Raw genomic sequence first — 24,383 nt, 5'->3', positions numbered from 1 at the left:
GGTTCGATTTTTGGGGACTTCATATTGCCTACCACTATACTGCTCAACTTCTCTGCGCTTTTGAGTACCTGCTTTTCTTCTTGTCGTACTTTTTAATTTTAGTACAAGAATTACAATTAGCCACATTTAAATATTATACGATAACACTTCAGTAGAATTCTGTTTTTGGGGAATATTATTGTAATGCCAACGTATGAATAAAAAAAAATCATTTTAAACTGCAGTAAGCATTGGAATTACTTTTTTATGTTAGAGTAATCAGCTAGCTAGCACTTCGAGGCATACAAAATCCGTTACTTAAATGACGAAAAATTATAGAAGCATAACTTCCGTCAGTCTCACCGTGCCAAAAGTTACATAACCCAAAAATGCCATCGGATTTACCAAGACACAGTAAGCACTTATTTCTAATCTTAGTCGTTATTTTGGACGAGAAAGAGATAATGGTGGTCCACTTTTACCAGGCGCAGCAGTAAGAGTACTTTAGTAATATAAGAATTCGTATACGTAACAAGTTTCATTACACAGAGAATTGCGGATGCATTAAATATTAGCCTGCGAACAGTGACTTCTCTTTCACAAATTTCGAAATCGGGCAAACCTCTAGAAGATCCTAAAAAACAAATTAATGTAAGAAACCCGTTAGCGATGTTGATGGTTTCACACATGCAGCAATTCGGAACTTCATCTACGACATAATCCAACACAGTAAGTTCAATGGTTGAATGTAGGAGTTTATGTCAACTGTGCAAAGATTATTTTATATTATATAAATATTTGTGTAGATATTATAAGCAGTTTACGTTTGTATTTTAGAAAAACATCGTACGCTTCAATCCCTTTTCCAAGTAAAAGAGAAAGACGTATTTAATGGGTCCAAAAGTTCCTTAAGAAAAGCGAATATTGGTTTACGCTATCAAAAAGATAATTAAAAAAAAAGTTTAATGGAGTTGCAGCATCTCAAATTTCCAGATTACCGTGGGGAAACGATCAAAGTAAGAAGCTACAAGTGGTAACGTCAACATTTTATTTCTTTTTCGATTCCTGGCAGGGAATTATTCCAGTTCAAAGTCTTACCATTTGGACTGCATTCTGCATTCCAGAGACTTTAGGACAGAATTTTAGGACCAGAAATGGACAAAAAGGTATTTGCTTATCTTCACGATATCATTGTCATTTATAAGACATCTGAAGACAATTTAATTAATTTGCAGGAAGTGTTACGACCTCTAGGAAGCCATGGGCTTCAATTACCGGAAGATAAATGCATGTTTGATAAGACAGAGCTGGAGTACTTGGGTGGGTTGGGACGATATAAATCCAGACCCAGAAAAGTGGAGGCTAGAGTAAAGATGGAACCAACACGAACGGTAAAAGCACTCCGAAGATTCTTCGGAATGGCAACGCGGTACAGGACATTCATCACTCAATTCTCTCAGTTGATCTACCCCCTGATCAGTCTCCTAAAAAAGGGCGTGAAGTTTAATTGGGATCCAGAGCAACAGACAACTTTCAGAAATTAAAAGCAAAATGTGCCACAACACCAATCCTGATTTCTACCATAAATTTAGTCTACAAACCATTGCTAGTTCTACCGGATTAGGGGCAGTATTAATCCAACAACACGAAGGAAAAGAGAAGTCATCGCTTATGTAAGTAGAGCACTAAACCCTGCAAAAAAAAACTACTCCACGATTGAACAGGAATGCTTTGCAGTCGTCTGGGCGGTGGAGAAACTGAAGCGTTACCTAGAAGGGTATCCACTTGCCACGGATCATTGCAGCTTAAAATGGTTAAAAAGTGTGCAAAATCCCACTGCCAGAATAGACAGATCTGGGATTTCTCAACGGTGAAACCTGCTTATCTTCAAACTTAACTTTACACAGCGATTAAAAAATCTCTTATCGCAATGACCGGAGATAAACTTTGGAATAACACAATGCAATTATTTACAGATAAACTTTAACTTTTTACACCTACTTCAACATTACAATAAAGTAAACAAAATAAACAAAGCGACTATTTAAACAAAAACAACATCAACCTTTTTGAACACGTACAACCGGTTTACAAAACGAACAAATAAAAAAACAGTTGAAGAGATATAAAAAAAAAATAACTACTCACACATTAGTCAAATTAATAAATTATCTGGTATCGGCAATGGGAATACGCTAAACGACAAATCTTTACATAGCGCTGACAGCTTTTAACTCACTTTTGCTTAACACATAACTTGGATAATCCGATAACTTGTTGAATGTGGTCAACCAATAATTAACAACATTAGAAAATGACTTTGTCCTAAAAATTATAGACGGGCAAGCGTAAAACTTTTGTAATCGGCGAAACCTGTCCGTAATAATTTAACGCAACCCTGACATAAGCTTTTTTAGTCGACGCGCAAACAGCAGATTTATTTCCCATTCTTCCTACTTACAGATCAAGCCACCTCCACTCATCCGTTCTCGGCGATTCTCGAAACACGGCTTCGTCGCCCATATTGATAAACACCTGCCTTCATTATCATACACGTGGCGTTGTTACGCTTAGTTTACACGCTACGATCAATCGTAACATTTGATTGTCCAATTTATTCTTCCAATAAATCGCAAGAGTACTGTTTACATGTAACGATTTCTTGTTTCAATTTCATTGTCGATCACGGTTTAGCACAGTTTTCGTAAAACGGTTTTCGCCATGGAGGAACTACTGTTGTGGTCTGTTTATATCGCTTGTTTAGCGATTGAATTGAAAAGTCGGGAATACAAAAAAGAAAAAGGATCCGCCAGTTGTTGCATTTAACCCATACAATAACTGACCGACTTATTTAAGAATGAATGTTGAGTTGTTTAAGTTTCAACGATTCGCAGAAATTGATGCCAGCCGGCATCAACCATCCAAACCAATTCCAATAAATCGCTACAATCATCCGTTCACATGCGACGATAGATCGTAACAATTCGATCGTTACGATAAATTGTTACAATATTGTAAACCACGCTTTAGTAAAATAAAGTGAATTAATTTGTCCGATAACGCCATCTACAAAACATCTGGACAAATAAAACTTATCTTACGCAAAATTACGATTAAATATTCCCTTATTTATGCGTTCTAAGATGTATAATACTCACTAAGTAAATACAACAAATGCAATTAACTCCCTTCAGCAATTTTTAAATTTATAATAACAAAAACTAACATTAAAGTGACAAAAAATTAACAAATCTTCCAATTCTGTCTTTTTTTAAAAAAAATTCCCCCCAGGTCCTATCAAATAAATTGAAACATTTTACATACAGCAAGTCGCGACTGCTATGCGTCAACCGGAAATTACGTTGACAACCCATACATTTTCACTACAGGGTGGCTCGCTCTCATCTTCGGCATCATTTCGACATAGAGAAACGACACCCCCCTGCAGCTGACACCATCAACACTTACATGAGCACCCAGACATACATACAACTATAAAATAAGCTGTGTAAGATAATGCATACAGTGCAAAAATCAATATTAATCCCCTTCCCCTCCATCCGCTCGGCACGGAACCACGCACGAACAAAATCGATTGTGAATCTAAACCGGGGACACACAGAGGCACATAATTTCATCAAAATCCGTCAAGTCGTTTTGGAGTTCAGTCACAACACACGTACAGAAGAATGTTATATATTAAGATGTGCAAAATCTATTGCTGGTCGGTTATTGCTAACTTAACATGAGTTAATTACTTAAAATATTTCTTAAATCAACCTTTATTAAACAACATCTTTTACAATTTGTAATAATGTCAAATGCTCATATTAATATTTAGTGAAAAAACTACTAAATATTGTTCCACGTACTTCAAGCAGCGAAGCAGCCATATACTTTCGTCGTTCTATTTTTCCGTAATTGTTGGAAACCTGGGTCGTATTACCTGCATGTTCCTGTGTGGCTTCATACCGGCCGGTTCAAGATAAAGGTAAGTCTTTTGCATTCTACGTATTTAATAAACTGAATTGTGGTTACGTTTCTCTGAACAATCGTTTATATTGTTTGCGCGTAAGACTTTGGGGACATTATAGCTGAATTTATCATTGGACCATTCATTCAAATTGTGTATTAATTTACGCTAGATTTTTCAATTAGGATTCGAAATTTGCATTAAATTGTTTATTTACTTGAATTGTAACCTATAACATTGGCATCATAAACAAAGCAGACGATGTTATTACCTACGGTTGACAGTGTTGATTGATTTCAAGGTATAATTCAGGTAACGTATCACTTTTTGATCTTGAAGAGATATTTAAATTTGGCGCTTTATTTGAGCACAAGTTTTATACAACGAGTTAATAGCCTAAGGAGCAACTACAAGCTAACAAGTCGGTAAGTAAAATGAGAATTATTGGTGTACAACGTGGAGAACAACATCTTCAATCCTACACATCGCGATTATTTGAAAAATAAGTGAACACATCTCCGAAGGGAGGTTGCGAAATAAATGTTTGAGCACAGTCACTACATTCAACGGCAAACCAATTGTCCGAACAAGGTAAAGTGGAAGGTCTGGACAAGGATATCTGCCAATGAAAAATGCCGTGCCTGCGTTGTCAGCACATCGACCTATGTGTTTCGATTAGGTAATGTTTTATTACAAAATAATAACGCAACACATAAGATATAAAAAGCCATTCAATATCCAAAAGTAGGTATAAGCTAAACGACTTCCCATTTTAAGTGCACGGCTCGATAACTCCCGAAAAATTGATTTCCTGCTCCAGTTAAGGGTATATAACAAATTTCTATATTGGCGGTTTGAATAGGCCGAAAAAAAATAATGCGGAACCCGGGCGTATTTCCCGCAGAACGGTATCTAATTTCCTGTTATTGAAACGCGAAAGCTTAAACCTTTGTACGGGTTTTAACTGATGACTACAGTTATAAATATCGTACATTTTTCATTCGGGGTCCGATTTTTTTACCCCGTCCGTAAACGGAAAGGGTTCGGGGATTATTCTGTCGTTTGCGCGAACGTTGCCGGCCGAAAACAAGAGTGAGTGGCAGGATTTTAATGGTGGAAATTTTATTAAAGTGACAAAGCTGCTAAGCTCTTCAAACAACGTTTGCAAATCATTAATTTTAGAAAGGAGATTATGTCAGTACGCGTAAAATTCACTAAATCCTTACGCGTTAGAATATTGTTTCCCATCCTTAGACACAATAGGCAAAGTTCGCGCAGAAATACGCACGCTGCATGGCCATAAGAACACGATAACGGAGCTCTAGACATAAATACTTCCTACTTATTGTTCCCTGTAATAACGTTGTCCATTATAGCTGAAGACGTTACAAAGGAAAATGACAAAGAATAGAAGTAGTAAATCTAGTTCGGGGTGCAATCTGGCTTTATAAGAGAATTATATCATCCTCTTCAACGCCGGAATTGAATCTGCCATTTGTGAATAGATTTACTGCGTCATTATTACTGCGTAAAAAAAACTTTTGACCATATGGAGGAAATTTCCTTCGGTTTTACTACATTGCGGTAAAATTTATTTTATATCGAGTATATCCGCTTGATGCGTTTCTAAGACGTATAGTTTCTTTAATGCGAGTGTTTAGAACAGTTACGATTTTTTTGTATACATTATGCATTATTCTCGATAAATTCTACTTTTATTTTGTTGCAACATATTTTTTAGTGCCTATACGCATTGATGGAATTTCATCGATCGACCGTCATGTTAGTTTTTACGGCAGCACGAATTACATCTCTTTTATTGGGAGCAATAGTCATTATTGCTCCCAAGATCAACAAGGAAGGACATAACCAAACCTCTGATTCAACATTAAGATCTTCCGCTTTTTACGATATGAGAATTGTTGTGAGATCAATATTTCAATGGTAGATTGATATGAGCGCGTTCATTTGCGGATTATCCATAAGGCACAACCTCAGTCTATGGACGGTTGGGGACCGGATGAATCCAAAGGTAAATTATTTAAATAAATGTGTATCCTTTCTGTTACCTACCATATTTATTATTACGTTCTTTGTAACTAGAGTGTGTAATGTGCGGTAAATTCTCCTCATTCTCCCCTACCCCGCACCCAATTCCACCAAAACTGATCATTTGATAGTGTCTATAGATTTTTAGACGTGCAGACCTGTTTGGACCTGTCTATTTTGGAAATACTCAAAGGGGATGTATTAATATTTACCAAGAGATAAAACCCCATTTTCGAAACCGCGATGCATATCTGCCAACCCTCGTCTTGCTGTCTATAAGGCAATGCGTGCATAATGAACTCCTTGCACTCAAATTAAAACAACTTTAATGAAAAACTAAAAAAAAATTTTTCTATCAACCTTTAATTTTTACATAAATCAAATAACGGTACCTCATATAAAAGATTTCCTTCTGCAAATAACGATATAAAAATAGGCTGGAGAAGGGTAATAATTTGAAAAAATTAAACAATTCGAGCTGTATATTGGAACTTTCCGTTGGTAAACTTTTTAGATAGATTCTTTGGTAAATCGCTGTCTTCTGGGCGTAGTTTATCGAGTTTTCTTTACACCTTACTTTTTATTAATTTTTTTTAATACAGGCGTTTAAATCAACTTTATCTATTGATTAATTAAGTTTTCAACGGTAAAACTCAATATATTCGCGTAATAATTTTCGCATATCTCAGGAAAATTTAATTTCGGAGACACTAATTCCGCTGGTAGTCCAAATCCGAATCAATCTCGAAAAAATAATTATATTTTGAACTGCATGGGCGATTGCGCTGTTTGACTAGTCGCTTGGCTCTGTGGAGCGATGTAAATAAATGAAACTACGTTTAGTTTTCGCTATCTATAGACTCCTCAAACTGCGCTGTTCGAATTGCGCCAGTTTACTTTTAGTTCGTCATCCTAAAGCAAAGAATTGATACCCTGGCTCATTGGACCTTAGGTATACATTAATATTTATTAAGAAGTAGACATAGGGATTTACGTGTATTGTTTTTCCCTATGTCTACTTTTATATGACAAAATAACTTCTTAAAACAAATAAATATCTGGCTGGCAAAATTAATTTGATTATTGTTGTGAGATGTTTACTGCCGAAGCGTAGCTGAGGCAGGAATTTCGAAACGAGTAACGTTAACTGATTTAACATACAAATAATGTAAAACATTTTATTTCATACTGCTCTTTTTTCTATTAAAATGCCATACAATTTTTGATTAGAATGTTGTACGCATTCAAATGAAAGCAAAGGCGATCACTTGATTTGTTTGATCTGACAGTAGTTTGACACATTAATATATTAGGTTTATATGGATGTCAGTTGATGTTGCTAGGCAGCATTTCCAGTCTGGTAAAAGTTTTCAGTCTGGTAAAATACGATTTACCAGACTCAAATGGGTCTGGGAAAGCGGCGATTACTAGATAGTATGAAATAATAGTAGATTGTATGACAAGTAGGAAAAGTTGCATATTCCTGGACGATGATAGTGATTGTAAGCCGAGGCGTTAGCCGAGGCTTACAACTATCAGAGTCCAGGAATATACTTTTCCTACGTGTTGTACATACTATTTTTTAGTCGATAGCCAATAGTTAAAACACCAAATATACCATTTCAAACTAAATTTAATTTTCACCAATTGTCATTTGGTCTAATGTCATTAGTCTAGGCTTGTATGCGATAGGTGCGAGGATCGAACCCGGGCGGCACCTTTTTTTTATTTACAGTAATTAATAAATGCAAACATCAAGTTTGTTTTCCGAGCATGCATTGTTTGAACGTTACCATGGACATGACGTAAACAAATCAAAAATTTTTTCGTTTGAGTGAATTTATAATTAGTTGATGTGCAATATTAATATAAAATGGATATCGATGGTAATTTTGATGAAGATTTATTTTGTGGAACACCACCTGAAGTTTTGGAGGCAGTCAATGAAGCTACTCTTAATCTGTTGCCAACTAAATCGAGGGGAAGTATGAAAATGCTTATCAACGTTTTATGGAATATAGATCAAGTAAAGGAACTTATTCGTTTTCGGAAAATGTGGTACTCGGATATTTTCTTGATTTGTCGAAAAAGATGAAACCCTCAACACTTTGGGCAAATTACTCCATGTTGAAGGCCACTCTTATGTTAAAGCAAAATGTAGACATCACTTCATATAACAAACTGCGAGCATATTTGAAAAAGCAATCCGTGGGTTACAAAGCAAAGAAGTCGAAAGTCTTCACCAACGAACAAATCCGAGAATTTATGATGAACGCTCCAGATGATACTTACCTCATGGCTAAAGTAAGATTTTAATTGAAAGGCCTGAAGATTATAATTTAATTTTTTTAGGTTGTGGTAATTTTCGGAATTTATGGCGCCTGTCGGCGAGAGGAGTTATGTAACATAAAGCTTACGGACATTGAGGATTTGGGTTCACAACTACTGGTGAAGATTCCATGCAACAAAACCAATAAACCACGGTCGTTTATAGTAAACGACACTTATTTAGAAACATACCGTAAATATGCAGCCGTTCGACCATCCAATTTTCACTGCAATAGGTTTTTCTTCAAATACCATAATGGTAAAGGATTTAAGCAAGTAGTGGGGGTGCATACATTTGCCAGCATTCCACAAATCGTTGCTAACTTTTTGAAACTGTCCGATGCAAACCTTTACACGGGACATTGTTTTCGAAGGACATCTGCGACAATTTTGGTAGATAATGGTGCAGATTTGACTGTTTTAAAACGTCACGGCGGTTGGAAATCGTCGAATGTGGCGGAAGGATATATAGAAGAATCCTTAAAAAATAAAATGGATGTGGCAGAGAGAATAGTTACTTCAATTTCTGGCGCACATATTCAGTGTAAGGGTGCAAGCAATGTTGGCGTCTCTACTAGCACCATCTCCAAAACAAATACGGAGTCCACTTCTTCAATTAATTATGAAGTAGAGTCGACATTGACTGGACTATCAAATTTGATTGGAACCTGCAATAATTGTACTATTAATGTACATATTAATAGGCAATAAACTATTCATTTGCGTGTATAACTGTTCTTTTATTTTTTCATGCTCACAAGAATATAGATATTTTCCCGTACTGTACAGGAATTAAGATTCCCGTACAGTACGGAAATCACATGCTTTGTGATGACATAAACAAAACAATAATATGCCATTTTTCCGACTATCGACTAAAAATAATTTTGCCGATGATTAAGACCGAAAGGTGGTTTGAAGTATGACGAGGGAAATTACTATCCGTCTAAGGATTAAGTATAAAATTTTGCGGTAGAAAGTAAATTGCCTTCTTGCATATGTATATGGTTTACCGTTTTAATTAGTAAAACAAGATCGCAAACTTTAAACGTGTATGTGGAGCGCGCATTTTCTAAAATGGGTAAAACACGACGCTAATGAATCCGAGATTAATTCGGAAAAGGTAGTTAATGCGGAACAAAGCGCCGATCCTTGCAAATGAGTGCTTTCGCTAAATCTAAGCCAAAACATGTAAAAGTACAATGGAAGCTAATTAGTGAGCTGTCAAAGTTCTTTCTGATGGTACAGATAGTCTTAATGCCATACTCAGGATTTTAAAGACGTGCAGCTTGCACTGCTCGGATTGTCAATAATTGAGGGCGGGTCGGCTTACATTCAATATTTGAAGGATTGTCAAAAAGACACAGGGTTTTGTTACTGTTAATTCCCTGTCCCATAATTTTCCTTTGCAAGGTGTTCTAGTCAAATGTCTACTGAAAACTACTCCATGAATGCCAGTTGTGATATACAAACTTTAAAAGAAAAACTCAGTGGGGACATTTTTATATAATCTACCTAGTTATGAAAGAATGTTGTTGCGAAACAACATTTATTTTGCGAGGTACCGTCAACCTCTACACATTTATTCCGCTGTCTCTGTAATAAGCAACCTTCTATTGGTGGGTCTTTAAAATAGTCAAACAATAACTTTCAGGTGATCATAAGAAGCAAATCTGTGGCATCATGAGTATTTTTTAAACTTGGGGGAATATATAGTAGTGGCATCTTATGGGCAAAATGCAGAGGTTTTTTCTCTCAACAGAATCCCCTCCCAATTCCAGAAAACTGTTTTTACTGGACACTAAATGTTTTCTCTGTTTAGGAGGTGGAGATGCAACGACTGCATCGATTTTTGTTTCGTTGGAGTGATACGCCCAGGTTTCCTTTTTGAAAAAATATCGTTATCTCGTTTTAAACCATCCAAATTTGCAATCCATTCTTGACGTGCTACTTTAATTTCAGAAGAATTTCATTTGAATGCTTTCCTAAATAAGAAAGTTGGCACTGCGCATGCGCAAACCTAAATTTTGAAACTAATGTTAGATTTTCCTTTGTTCAAAGTGGCTATGTTTCAAATTTCATTTAAATGCTTCCATAAATAAAGAAGCTGGCACTGCGCGTGCGCAAAACCAAATTTTGAAACTGGTTAGATTTTCCTTTATTTCAAGCGCATATGTATCAAATTTCATTTTAATGCTTTTATAAATACATAAGTTTGCAATTCGATTTATAAATGGTCGAGATGCGAAAAGGGCACTAGTGAATTTGTAATCGATTCGACTCAACTTTTGGAATTGCGTGTTATATTACTTAGCCCATATTGAATTTCATGCAATTCAGTTCACAACTAACGGAGAGGTCAGATCGGACATTTCTAAACAAAGCGTTCACACGGACATAGATATACAGACGGACAAAGGAACAGACGGACAGACCAACATACAGACGACAGACAGCAATACAAAATTATATACAATCTCTGGGATCGTTAATCAACGGCAAAAGTGTAAAATTATGGAACATGTAAAAAATGTTTTTTTGTTTTTTTTTACAACTGTTTTACTGCGCTGTTGAACTGCGCTAGCGCGGCTTGCGCCTGTGCTAACGTCAAGGTCGGGTCGAGGTTTGCGCTCGAGATAAAGTATCGGAGGTTCGCGTCCAACCTAAGGTAATTCGGTTTGCGCCTGAGTCAAAGGTTCTTGTCGATGGTAGCGTACGGCCGATTCTAAATCACACTAGATGAAAATCCCTAGAAAAGTCACTAGGATTGAGTGGTTCTGAACTGCGCTAGCGAGGTTTGCGCCTGAGCTAACCTTGTGGTATATAAAGGATAGGACAGAGTGCTGTAATATTCATCTTGATACAAAAAGAGCATCCGTTATGATGACAAAAACAGCACCAACCACAACAACAACAACATTTCTAAATGTGAGCCGAAACTGCAAGAGAATTGAGGATTTGCTTACGAAAATACAAGAGATTATAATGAAACCTGGAGGTATTCGAGGTGCAACGAAAATTGAGTATAGTACGCTTGCACACAAGACGTTGAAAGCCAACGTCCATAAAAATTACGATTTTTTGTACTACACATGTATATTTAGAAACGATTTAGAAACGGCCATATATATTACTACTGTCACACCCCATATAACAAACTTTTGCAAATGTTATCAAATATTTTCTCCAAATGTTCCGTTATAGGTACCATCCATAGTTATCGAGCTTACTAAATAGTGTGTTAGTTGCTGATTCAGCGGGATTCCACTTCGCATGGAGTTGAGTTATGTGTGTCAAGAAACCGGATTGACTAGAAAAAATGAGTTTGATTGGTGTAAGTCAGCAATTGGCAGTGAATCAGCAATGTAAAGTAGACAACTCACGAATTGGGAACTATTACGATAAATGCGAACAATAGTGTAATTATTTTGAACGTGCGGAAATAGATCATAGTAATATTTTAAAGGAGAATGGAATAAAGAAAAATACATGGCTAAAATCTTTTTAATGACATACTAGTGATATGTCAGTTTTCCAATGGTGGAGTTTGGCAGTTTACAGATTCAGATGGTGCAGGGTAGAAGATTGCATTTTAATATGACGTGGGTTTTATGTTTCCTCAGTGTCGTTTCCCGGCAATCAGAGCAACGTTCGAGTGGTTTCCGTCTCCGTTTTAAGTCCACACTTCCTGCCAGGTTTTTCGATTTTGTATGTGAGCAAGTAGTTTTGGAGGGTGGAGGCCTGTAAACATTACTTGAGTAAAGTTTAAGTTTGGTGATCTTCAAATTCAAACGATAATTTACGGCTTAAAAAAGTGAAATACGAACAATTAGTGAAAGTTTTTAAACAGGAGTAATTAAATCGCTATTCATCAAACGTGATCTAGGATTGTCTAGCGACTGTCCTGTTAAATCATTTGGATCAGCCTAGTAGATCATTTGGCACTTCGAGTTTGAACGACCCAGGGGATATCGCTATAATAATATAATTGATCAATAGTTTTTTAATCGGGCTTAGTTGATATTCAGGCGAAGGTTAGTAGGTTGTATAGGCCCAATAATTCAAGCTCAGTCAAGTTCAGTATTTTTTTGTTATTACGCGACTGTCCCCCGCATTAAGCCCATGTTCAGTATCTAGAGGCAGCTGATACCAATCCTAGGGACGCTTCGGTCATCAATTCGGCAGTGGTGGTGCACCGAAACAATCGCTATTCAACCTTCGCCAATGGCTCAGCAATGTGGAGTGGGCTCCACTGAATCCGAACCGGGCTCCTGAGGACGTACGTTGTTTCTAGTATGATGTAGGTACGGCTTGCAGAGCCCGAAGACAACCGCCGATCTTTTTTCGGAGACCGACCGAATGATACGAGGGACCACACGAAGATTATTCTACTTCAACACGCACACGGGGAATCAACACATAGATGCCAGTGTGAGGGACGTCGCCCTTGGGATCGCCGAGCTCCATCGCCTAGTCCCATGGTCGCTCTCCAACAGATCTTCGAAAGTTTCCGACTTCCACGACATCCTAACGGAGAAACCCTGATTAATCTGGACCCCATACACGACAACGCATACTTGCTGGACCAAATGGCCACCGGACACCTTCTGGCATGAAGAGACAGTAATATAATTTGTGCATGTGTGGATCTATCCAGAAATTAAAACTTTTCCATTTGAATTTAATATGAAATTATGAGAATCGTCCAACTGGGTTCAATTTATTATTAAGGTTGTGAATTACTACTACGGGGGATATTAATTATCATTACTAAATAAATAAATTATTTGGTTTTTAAAGGAAAATTGATGATGGGAATAAATAAATTACCTGCATTACTACGCGATAAGGTGTTAGTATATTGCACGGCCAGTTGCAGATATAAAACCTGGAATCAAAATTTAAGTAATAATTTTGACAATATACTGGCCCTTGCAAATGCCCAATTTTTCTTAAAAATCGAATTATCTTTAAAACTACTAGCTTTTCGGATATTAACCATATAATAAAAAAGACGTACAATTACACGTAGAATTCAAAAATGCATTAAAATACAGGGAAGTTCTATTTAAAAAATGATCAAAGTCCTCGTGTGAGATCGAAGGGACTTCAGCGCATTTTTGTGTGGCAGATCAGTGTTTTATTAGCCAATATTGACTTCACCATCAATAAGATCTTGCCGAAAGCTACCACGTTCACTTTGTCGGTACCATTTTCTCACTTACCGTGCACTCGCAATTCGCGTTTGAAGTTTTGACTCCACCATCAGTAAGATCTCGTCGGGGGTTACCATATTCCCTTTGTCGACACCCACTTCTGATCACCCGCAACAATTCGGATTTGAAGTTTCGACTCCACCATCAGTAAGATCTCGTCGGGGGTTACCACATTCCCTTTGTCGATACACAGTTCCGACGTCCCGTTCATTCGTAATTCACATTTTGGTAGATTTCGCTAAAATCCCGGCATAAAATCGTATTCAACTTTTGGGTACTTCACATAGCTCGACCTTCTATTAGTGACACGAGAAAGAGAGACCGCGATTCGCGCTGTAAGAAACTTTTGGGCGCCCAAAGTCGACTACCCCTCGAAGCGCGCCGCGCAAAAGGTGGTTTATTTCGCCCCTAGGAAAAAAAAACAAAATTCCGCCACGCAGGAGTTGTGCGCGTTGACAAGATCTTCCCGACGACACCAATTTGAAAACAATCGGAGAAAAACTGTAGAAGAAGATAGATAAAAACTGAAAAATCTCCAGGTTAGTATAATACGCTCGGGGATGGCGTCCAGATGTCGTCGACTCCAAATCTTGTAGCCCCATCCCTAACGTTCTTAATTACACGGCCCCGATAGTTACATGTACACTCCTTGTCTTTTTACAAGCGTTTTTCTACGGGGGCGCATTTACTGCCAGCCAGCCAGTCAGCCAAAGTGAGATTAAAAGCTACTTTTTACAAAAAAAATTTTTGCAAAAATGCGCTAAAAAATGTACCATTTTGGCGCCCTACTTTGTGGACGCACCCTGTATAATTCCAAATATTTTTAAAGTGTGGAGAATATTCAACCATATCATAATACAAAAGTACTCTAACAAAAAATCTTATCTTCAAGGCATTAAGTTACTCCGCGCAATCGTTGACTCACCCTGTATATTTTCTATATGATTATTGACAAAGGAAACTTCAATTTAATGGTGCACTTTTAACTTTCATTCGTATACGGAACTTTTGCAGTTGCCAAATAACGGCTTTCAAGGAAGTTGCCTTTACCTACCTCTGTCAATAACAAACAACATATTCAGATTATACGCAAGATAATGGGCTTCACAAGAAGTGGCGGGTAAGGCGATGTGCACGTGACCGGTCCACCGATCTGCCGTTATCTAGCTTGGGTTTTTTTTGCAAAATTTGTGGGAATTTTCCATCAACTACAAGACAAGGTCTCTGGCAAATGGGTTTTCTAGAGATATGATGTATAAAGCAGAGAGATTCTATTGGTAGATCAAATTAGCAGCTGTTTTGGGGGTTATGTTTTTAAGTTGGATGGGGAATTAAGTGGGGGGAGATAACCGAAGAGCATTACGCGTTGCGTCAGGGAAGATATAAGTGCGACCAGAACGAAACAAAGTCACGGAGTAGTTCGCGATCGTTGAAAAATATAATCGACCAGCCATTCGGTGGTTTCAGGCAGAAGCAGAAGAAAGGTCGCTACCTACAAAATCCATATGAAAAGTTCTTACCAATAGATAAATAAGAAGCATATTAGGAACAAAACGATAATGCTGCGATATACCAGAACATAAACAGATCAAAAACCTACTGTGTACTCATGCATGTAAATTGGGCTTGGAAATTAATTTCAAAGTTAAAATGCACAGCAGAGGGCTTTAAATCCGGTATTGGTTTTTTTGAGTTATAAGCTCCCAATACGGCGCAAACAGCATATATCCACCAAAAAAATTTACTATTACTCAATAAAGTCCAATAAACCCCACTGGGTTGGGTATTTGTTAAAAGAACTTGGTTTTGCAACAACACGACACAAACATCGTCACTTTTTTAAGTACTAAAACTATAGATTTTTGTTAAGTTGTATCAGTCGTATTACAAAATACGGGATCAAGTAATTATTAGTTTTATTTTCCCCTCCAATTGATTGCAGCAGCAGAAATACCCTTTTTGCACATTTTTTTTAATTAAAGCATTCCTACAAACTGGCACAGGGATGCGCATAACAAATATATTGACGAAAAATAAGTTACATAATACTCAAATTATGACTGGAGATGTAGAACGTCAATGGCAAGGTTATTTTTCAGCCTGCAATTATGCATGGTTACATATTTTATAGTTGGAGGAAAGGGAAACGTACCATCATGGGGTATACAAATGTGGAGATGCTGTCGTGTTCCACTGAATTACGTGCGACGCACGTGTAGACACCCATGTCGTCCCATTTCATGCCGCGTATGCTCAATTCGCCATTGCCCAAGACGGAAATACGGCCGTCGCTTGCCGGATTGATGATCCTTTCGGATGGGTCGAGCCAGATGATGTCGGGGATGGGATTGCCTACAGCTTTGCACGGTAACTCAATGTGGTTTCCTGTAACACCTACAGTTTTAGCCGGTTCGGATAGCGTCGGCCCTTACCGATGTTATCCAAATATATTGTGTTGAAGAGGACGATTCGTGCGGGACTTCGTGAGCCTAAGAGTCCGCCTGCGAGTAGCTTGGTGATGTTTCTTGCGGAGATTCCATGGTGTACGGAAACGTAGAGTTTTGTTTTCGTTGACGCAATTTCGGAACCGGACTCGGCCAGACACGTAAACGTGCCCTCATGGATCGGAAGAACAGAGTTGATTACCAGTCGACTTTTCGCCTTGGCGATTCCGTGCGATGGGACGTCGTTAATTGCGTTGGTCTCGAAACTCTCATTCTGTAAACCAAGGTTGGTAAATTGGGTCGAGAATTGCCTATTAAGAAATACTTCGGTTAATGGTGTGTTGCCTTTGAGCCACTGCATGACGGGAGCCGGTGATCCCATAGCCTCACACTCCAACTCGACACGTGAACCAACCGATTGACTAACACTCTGTGGGGGTGATTGGCTGATGCGAACCCAATCGCGTTGAACTCCACTTGTCATACCCAACCCCACCGGGTTCCCTAAGATGTTATTGTCGAAATCGTCATCCAGACGTCGAGAGTGAGCCCGGTGAACCCATATAGCCACCACTAATATTACTAACAATTTCATCTGGAAGAACCACATACAACAATTGCGTTTCTAAGCAAATGACTTACCATTAACTGAATCTGATGAAACACTGATGCAGATTAGACAATTTCGTGTCTTATATACGCCAATAATTCGCCATCTTGTCGCCACAAGTAATAGTTTTATTGTAGATTAAAATCGGGTACACAGCATTACGTAAATTACGGTTTTAAGGGGTGTAATTATAATCAAGGGATGTATTGTGGAGGCCAACTTAGAAAGGCGCCGATCGTCTCCGTTCTCATTGTTGAACGTTAATAATGTTTTAATTATTCCTTAGATTTCTGAGCTACATCCATTAAGGGGTATTGATGAACATGATTTTTAAAATGTTTCTGAGAGGAGGCTCATTTGTATACGGGGTAAAATTACCCCGTTTACAAAAGATTGCTTTCGTAAGTATATACATTTATTTCTGCAATCCTCCGGAGTAGTTATTATGCCCATAATCATTTTTTTTAGGAATTCTTTAATCCTCGGCTTTGTTAAACGTGGAATAAGTCGTTAAATTATCACCTTTTGGTACCGAGATCAATACTTCTACATTAACCTTTATTAAACAAAATTATTTACCCGAAATCGTATTTTAATACCAAATTTCAATTTTCATATAGAACTTTTAATTAATGTCAATGTGTCAGTGATGACAGGAGTCATTATAGACATTTAGCAATGTGACAGGTGCGGTAGGTAAAATGACAGGCGGAAGGGGAAATAGTCTGTTTTGCCTCTGTCATGGAAACTAAAATTTTCTGATATAAAGTGGGCATGAAAATGAAGGTTTCATGGCGATTTTGGTTGAAATTTAATACAAAACTCGACAGTAAAATGACATTACTTGACTCGGATATTAAAGTACTGACACATAGGTACGCAAATCTTAAATTCGTTGGATTCAGAATAAAAAGGGGCATTAAAAAAAATAGAAAATGGTATATGTTTCTATTTATTTATTTTTTTTTTTATTTTACGGAATCGGCGCCATCTTGAAATTGTTTTATTTCAATTCGCAATGATCGATTATGGCCGTGAACCAAATGTCAAGTTTCTATTTCAACTGCAAGTTTAAAAACGTTTACTGAACGGAGCACGTGCATCTCCCTGTATACTGTAGGAGTAGTGGAATTTTTTATCCTTTTCTCCCATAAGTACCTGAGAGGTTGTTACATAAGGTAATGAAATGTTTTCTTCAATTCGATACAGGGGATTGCTTCTTGGGTTCGTACACTTCGGCTATTTAAATAGAAGTACACTTCATTCATCCTCCAATCAAACTCCAAACAAACTGCTGGTGCGGTGGCGCGATGGGCGTTGTCAATAAGATCTATAACCTCACCGGAAATGATTACTGCAGGTAAGTCGTGGTACTGAATATAATCTTCGCTTCGTAATTACCGTAGTTAAAACACAAATTTTGTTAGACACACTCTGACATTTGTTGTTTTTTTTTTTTTTTTTTTTTCCTCGGAAACTGTTCCGCCGAGCGTCGATTCCGTGGAATTATGAGTGACATGGCGCAATTAATTCCAGCATGATACATATGGTAGTGTGCCGTTCCCATTAATTGTTGAATTGCCCTGAACTGCCGCAATCAACGCCTTACACAAGTGTAACCGATCTCTCTACCACTACATGCATTCGAGTTGCCGGATTAACTGCAAGTCAGTGTCAAAGTTATAATTCCAGAATCACCTGCTTTGTCTGATTTCCAAGCTTTACTAGACCCGATGGTATTCTAAAAATACGACAGCTCCACTTTTCTAATACGGCCGAAGCCTAACGTTTTGTTCCTATAATTGACGATATTCTGGTCTTCTCACGTGACGCTTTGAGCACAAAAATCTTTTTCACATCATTTTCACGCGACTATTGACTAGGTTTACTAGCAACGCAATGAAATGCGCACTGGACAAAGTTTTTAGCGATAAGCTCTTATCTATCACCGGAGAAAAACATGAGATAAACTTTCTAAATATTCCGCAAATAATTTCAAGATGTTTCTTATCTTATAACACGTAATTTATTTACCATTAAATAAACAAATTATAATTCGACTAAACAAAAAATAGTCCAAATCTACCTACCTTAAAATGACAATTATGTCATAGAAATGTCATTTATAATTGGTAACTTACGATTCGCACATAAAAATATTTAGAAACCGCTAAGCTTTTTCAATAGTTGTTTAATGTTTGCAAGAGTTTCAAAAGTCAAAAGGGAATTTTAAAAAATCCGAAATTACCTTTAGTTAAGCACGGTGAGCTCAGGCAAACTAGAGATGGGTTGGTGTGGTTAAGGGGTTTTGTTCTACGGCCAGTCAACAAAGCAAGAATAGATAAGAAAACCGGATAGGCGCCACATAGGCTTATAAAAAAATTAAAAAAAAGACAGAAAACACTTACTGAGGGGGAACAAGCTACACTATGAGATCCTTGTTCCATTCTTGATAAAGCTAAAACGTGAATAAATTAAATGGGTTGAGCATAAACGCCATAAACAATAACTGTAGTCAGAGAATAACTGAAATCAGTCGATTATTTAATTCAAAAATACAAAATATAGCAAATGGTTTCCAAACGTTAACAAATAGTAGTTGAAAATATATGAGTTTTACTCAAAATCAAAATTTAAATTCAAAAGTACGTTACAAAAAAAGGGATAAACCCGTATATTCAAGAAGATAAGAACAAAGTAACAGGAAGAAAAGAAAATAAACCAGAAAATAATAGTTATTTATGCATCACGGTCATTAAGGCGATATTTATGCAGAGGGTGACAGAGCCCGAGGGCCTCCGGCCCGAGGGATTGTGAGTCGCCCGAGCGTTTAATATCGAGAAATGCCTGAGGCGCATACAAAATTTTATTTTTCATAATTCCAACTAATGCATTTCCAATATACAAATGTAATGATTATTGTTTGACCAACATTAAAGTGCTCCACACGAATCAAGTAACATCTTTTTTGATTACATAATATAACTCCATCAATATTTATGCCCTCTCATTATGCCCTAGGGCTTCATAGGCTGCTTTATATGTCTCATATGACAAATATAATTGGCATATAATAAGCAAATGAAAAATAAAAGCCTAAAAGGATTAATCAGTGTTAAATCAAATATTGCGCAACATCACATGAGCTCAAAAATCCGCAATAGCGTCAATGAAGCGCAATCACAAGAGAAAAGATTTACCAAAAATATCACAGGGCTATTCAATCCCTTTATTAAAGATAATGACGAAATTTGTCAAAGCCAATATGACAGCGTGTTCCTCTTTCTTACAAGTCACGATCGAATCTGTTCTTCAGTACAGGCACGCAAGCGTTAAGACGAGTGGGGAACAAATTTAAAATAGTGAATCATCATGACCTCTAGCGGAAGAATAGGAAACTAGGAAATAAACACTCGACCAACTACAGCGAACTTGCACGAGAAATACACAGATGGCGCAACGGTTCCTAAAGGGATTATAAATTGAAAACTGAATTTAGAAAAATTTTACAAATTTAAAAATTAAAAAAATTCGAAAATTTAAAATTATGATATGATTAAATTCATATTTAGAATTAGAAAAATTTACAGAGCTGTAGAAGAATAAAGTTCCTAGAACACAAGAACTTTGCATTTTGCATCAAAAATAATTTCGTATATGACAGCAAAATTGTTATCCATTGTCCTCAACAATGGAAAGGCATCTTTCGGCGTCGCCTCACCTTTTTTCCCAAAAATATTGCAGGCAACGTGATTCCAACTGGTACTACAAATAAAGCGAACCATTGCTGTTTAATAATATGTACAGGGTGAGTTCAAATAAACATCTTCCCGAAAATCCTTCACACTATCGACAGGAGCCTCCCCTGAATTCTATACATATATTCAAATACGTATCAAAGGGCTCCTGGATCCTTCTCGAAAAAATAAATTAATTCTTTTTGCCTATGCGTGCGTTAAACCTGGGGCACGCGGTATGTGGAAGAATGTTTAAGCATACGTCGATATACTTTTGGACATTTACACAAACGTGATCGCAAAAAAATGACAGGCTTCGCTTGAATAAGAGATGAAGTATGTTTGTACGTACGTAATAAATAAAAATTAAGAATGATACATCATGAACCATAATCACTGATAAAAATTATTAAGGGGTCCAGAACGTGACATATTGTGAGGGAACGAGATAGCTGAAACAGCCATAACCGAAAGCAAGTTATTTTTTCTGTCCTGCATCTTTTATATCTACTAGTTCCTCAGGCAAATACTGTTTTTGTGTAATTATGGATAATTCCAGAAGTAAAACCCTGATAATCTGATTGAACGTATCGAATCGCTTACTTGACCAGTCAATTGCATCTCCTTCTCTCCACTAAGTTTTAGGATTTCGAAATTCAGGGGCCAAAATTGTATGAGAAAGTGTTTGATCGAGTGCAATAATTGAGTTATGAGGGATCACTCCCAAGACTTATCGTGGCCATTGATCAAAATGCTGTTTATTCATTTCGTCGTGGTAATTCGCTGAACTTTTCTTTCCAAGGCTCCAGGTCGTTTAATTCCTCCTCAGCAACCATTTATTTCTGGAATGGTTCCTTGATATAGATTTTTTATACTCTCCCTAATCCTGTACCAATTTTTTCCGGAAATGCTAAATGTTGTGACCATTTTTTACATCATAACTTTTACACTGCTTAACAAATTTTCGATATCGCCGATCTGAATCCTCACGTTGCCAGTTGGTAAAAGTGCAATAAAAAGAAAATTACATAAATATTTACAAATGCGAACTTCGCATTTTCTATTGCTCTGCGAGAGGTATAATCTACCATTTACAATTTTAATAAAATCCGCGATTCCGTTTCGCTTCCGTAAAGAGTGGTCCCGGTTATGCGAAATTACGGAATTTTCGGGCAATATTAAATTTAAATCGACAGTGGAACAATATGAACAAAATGGTATCGCCATAAAAAATCGATTTGCCTTTCAGCAGACAACACGATCTCCATTAACGAAACGAACAAATGTCAACGATGCCATTTATAAATTATTTTACGTTTCGACTACTTTTGTAACAGCATCCATTGGTCATAAATATCTGAAGATTTCATTTACATTCGTAATGCCATTGCATTTATAATTTATTGCATTGGCCGATTGCTGCATTGCAGTGGCGTAAAACTACAATAACTACTCACGTTATATGGTTATAGTAATAACTATAACAGCTGTACTGATAACAAACTCCTTCGTGGTAAGTGGCTTATAGGAGACATTTCCACATTCGCTTCTAACGGCGAAGTTTAATTTTGTTTCGTGATTTTTATACACAAGTGACTGCAATTTCCATTCTATACTCCTGTGCGCCTCTTTGCTCCATAGTAAGTTCAAATAGCTCATTGGACAAGAATAATAATCCATTACGATTAAGTAGAAGATTGTTTATTAATAAAATCTGTTTGATTTAGTTTTAAGTTGAGATAAGACACATGTGGTGTTGATAAGATCCGTATTATTTACGGGATGAGGGAAAACTAAAATCGATTACATGACAATAAAATAAGGCTTTTTGTTTTGATTTGAACCTCGAATTTTGCGGAACCTCTGATTACCGAGGCTCGGATTACCGCGACTCTACTGTATTGGTTTGTGTTGGTAGAGCAGCATTTTGCTGAAACCCCGCCCATTTAAAAACAAAGGCAAAAATATTTCACAGAGTTAGTTCGTATCATTTGAATTTGTTTTCAATGTTTTTTTTCCTTTTAGAAATGTTGTATATCTATTATATTTGTTTAAATGTTGAGAAGTGGGGAGGTTTTGGCGCGTTCCGTTGTGATTGGTGCTTTATTTGAAAATTCATAAAGAAGGAGATTATTTTATAGTGGAAGTTGTGTTTCATTAAATACAGAAACCAACGTAATAACGACGCTCCTGCTGTTACTGTTCGTGACGGTTGAAAAGCGTGTACATGTTTTACGTTAAATTACGGATAGTCAGCCCGATTTGTTTTGTTGAAGACGCAGTTCGTCATTTTTTATAATATGTGCAGATGCAAGTTCTCCAAAGTTACGAGAGAGGTTTAACGCGTGTTGTTCGTTTACGGGAAAAAACGACAATGACAAGAATTTATTCGGAAACACGTGAAACAATTAAAACAAAATACCTGAAAAAAGCTTACAAAGCTCGCTTGGACATAATACCCCGCACTCAGATGGTCAATAATTAAAATTTAAAAAATCTTAAATTACAAATACAGTAAAACACTTCATAGCAGCTTCTTGAATCTTCAGCAGCCACGTTTTTCCAGTATTTAATGAAGCACTACTTCCACTATAAAATAATCTCGTTCTCACAAATCTACATAAACAATTTACAATAGCGATACAATTCAAACGAGAATTACGCAATTACGAACAATTCCAAAAGGAAAAACAGACACCGAGACACAAATTCAAATACAACAAACCACCCCATTCGAAAGTGGTCCCCCTTAATAAAGTAAAATATTTCCACATACAGGGTGTCCCGTTATTATTTTTGGTGTTTATACGTATGACGTTGTTTACATAACAATATTTTATTATTTTACTGTAATTTCCCTTAGATGGCGCTGCTAGTAGTATTAAAAAGTTTTATATCCTATATCTTGAAGGTGTGCCATCAATCATTTGCCGTCTTAAATGAATTATTTCCTGGGATGCTGTCTGTAGTGGTGCCAGGCAAAAGAGTTCACGGGGGGGGGGGGGGGGGGGGGGGGGGCACGTTGTACCCTTCATTCAAATGAAAGGTTTGTACAAACTTTCTGACCCCTTATCAAAAGAGGCGGTTGGAGGGGGGGTCCTTCATGGGACGCTAATGAAAGGTCTTAGCGAAAGGAATTAATTTGTACCAACCATAGTCCTCCTCTTCGACTCCTTATCGTGATCGCAATATATCTCCAGAACGGATTGTCGGAAGAGGACACTCACAAAGGGCGATTGGGACATCTGGAAGAAATATTAATCCATTGGTGATGTCAAAACTTCAAGAGCGAATATCTCGAAAACAGTTTGTCGCAGAAAAGTACTCTCAAAAGCAAAATGAATCAACTGGACGAAACATATCTATTAGTGATTCCAAAGCTTTCAGTGCAAATATCTGCAGAATGGAGTCTCGGAGGACTTGGAATGTATTCCAGGCGGTCTTTAAATGTTTATGTGTAAAGACCTCCTCTCCATTAATCATCTACCAAGAAAGTAAACATCTATAGCATGCTACGGTTTAAAAAAAATGCGTTTTTTGTCAAAACTCTATTTGTTTTTCCAAAAACAATTTTTTTTAAGAACTATTTTATAAATTTAGACCTTTATCTACAAAATGTTCGGACTATTTTTTTTTTAAGTTTATAGCAACTTAATACCGATTGTTTAAAGATTAGATGTTTCGCACCGATTATTGCGCTAATCTGTTTTATTTTTTTACTCTCGATCAAGACGATTTATGGAAAAAGTAAACCGACAGTTTTTTTAGATAAGTTACTTCTAAACATGACCCCAAAAAATGAAATCATAATTTTTGTAAATAAAGTCTGTATCTTGGCGGGCGTTAAATCAACAATTTGAGTGTAACAAGTGGCGCCGCTGCACAGTGCCGGCAACCTTATATGCATCACGTGGGCGAGTTCGGAAAACCCGTATCGTAGACACTGCGGATTTATAGCTGTCCGTATCACAGGCCGGATATTGATATCGGTCAAAAAAATAAACCCTTCACATATTTTATCTATACGGTGATGCATTGTGTTGGTGG

The 24,383-nt window shown here is 37.1% G+C and overlaps 2 protein-coding genes and 1 long non-coding RNA gene across 3 annotated transcripts; 2 read left to right on the top strand and 1 right to left on the bottom strand.

Annotated features, from left to right (window-relative positions):
* The first annotated feature begins 836 nt into the window (after positions 1 to 836).
* Positions 837 to 1,947, top strand: LOC116169726. The gene is made up of 3 exons (XR_004145056.1): positions 837 to 1,145; positions 1,215 to 1,652; positions 1,704 to 1,947. It is a non-coding gene; the product is annotated as an uncharacterized LOC116169726 (long non-coding RNA).
* Positions 1,948 to 7,827: 5,880 nt separating this feature from the next.
* LOC116169722 lies at positions 7,828 to 9,192 on the top strand. Its single transcript, XM_031485881.1, has 2 exons — positions 7,828 to 8,305; positions 8,354 to 9,192. Exons 1-2 carry the CDS (start codon positions 8,012 to 8,014, stop codon positions 9,038 to 9,040), a joined length of 981 nt encoding a protein of 326 aa, XP_031341741.1. The 5' UTR covers positions 7,828 to 8,011; the 3' UTR covers positions 9,041 to 9,192.
* A 6,252-nt stretch (positions 9,193 to 15,444) lies between these two features.
* LOC116169723 (neural/ectodermal development factor IMP-L2-like) lies at positions 15,445 to 16,660 on the bottom strand. Its single transcript, XM_031485882.1, has 5 exons — positions 16,632 to 16,660; positions 16,315 to 16,584; positions 15,978 to 16,263; positions 15,698 to 15,930; positions 15,445 to 15,645 (listed from the first exon to the last, which is right to left on the bottom strand). The coding sequence occupies exons 1-5, from the start codon at positions 16,632 to 16,634 to the stop codon at positions 15,634 to 15,636; spliced, it is 804 nt and encodes a 267-aa protein (XP_031341742.1). The 5' UTR covers positions 16,635 to 16,660; the 3' UTR covers positions 15,445 to 15,633.
* Between the last annotated feature and the right edge of the window lie 7,723 nt (positions 16,661 to 24,383).

This window comes from Photinus pyralis, unplaced genomic scaffold (assembly GCF_008802855.1).
Source record: "Photinus pyralis isolate 1611_PpyrPB1 unplaced genomic scaffold, Ppyr1.3 Ppyr1.4_LG4, whole genome shotgun sequence".
Classification (NCBI taxonomy): Eukaryota; Metazoa; Arthropoda; class Insecta; order Coleoptera; family Lampyridae; genus Photinus; species Photinus pyralis.
Note: the sequence above shows the minus strand (reverse complement) of the source record. Positions and strands in the feature narration are given on the sequence as shown.

Bases quoted from the DNA above. Each gene is read 5' to 3' on its own strand.
- LOC116169722 (XM_031485881.1), top strand. From the start codon at position 8,012: ATGGAATATAGATCAAGTAAAGGAACTTATTCGTTTTCGGAAAATGTG. The intron at 8,306-8,353 runs GTAAGATTTTAA...TAATTTTTTTAG, and splicing joins ATACTTACCTCATGGCTAAA to GTTGTGGTAATTTTCGGAAT.
- LOC116169723 (XM_031485882.1), bottom strand. The intron at 16,264-16,314 runs GTATTTCTTAAT...CTTGGTTTACAG, and splicing joins GCAACACACCATTAACCGAA to AATGAGAGTTTCGAGACCAA. The intron at 15,931-15,977 runs GTAAGGGCCGAC...TAGGTGTTACAG, and splicing joins AATATATTTGGATAACATCG to GAAACCACATTGAGTTACCG.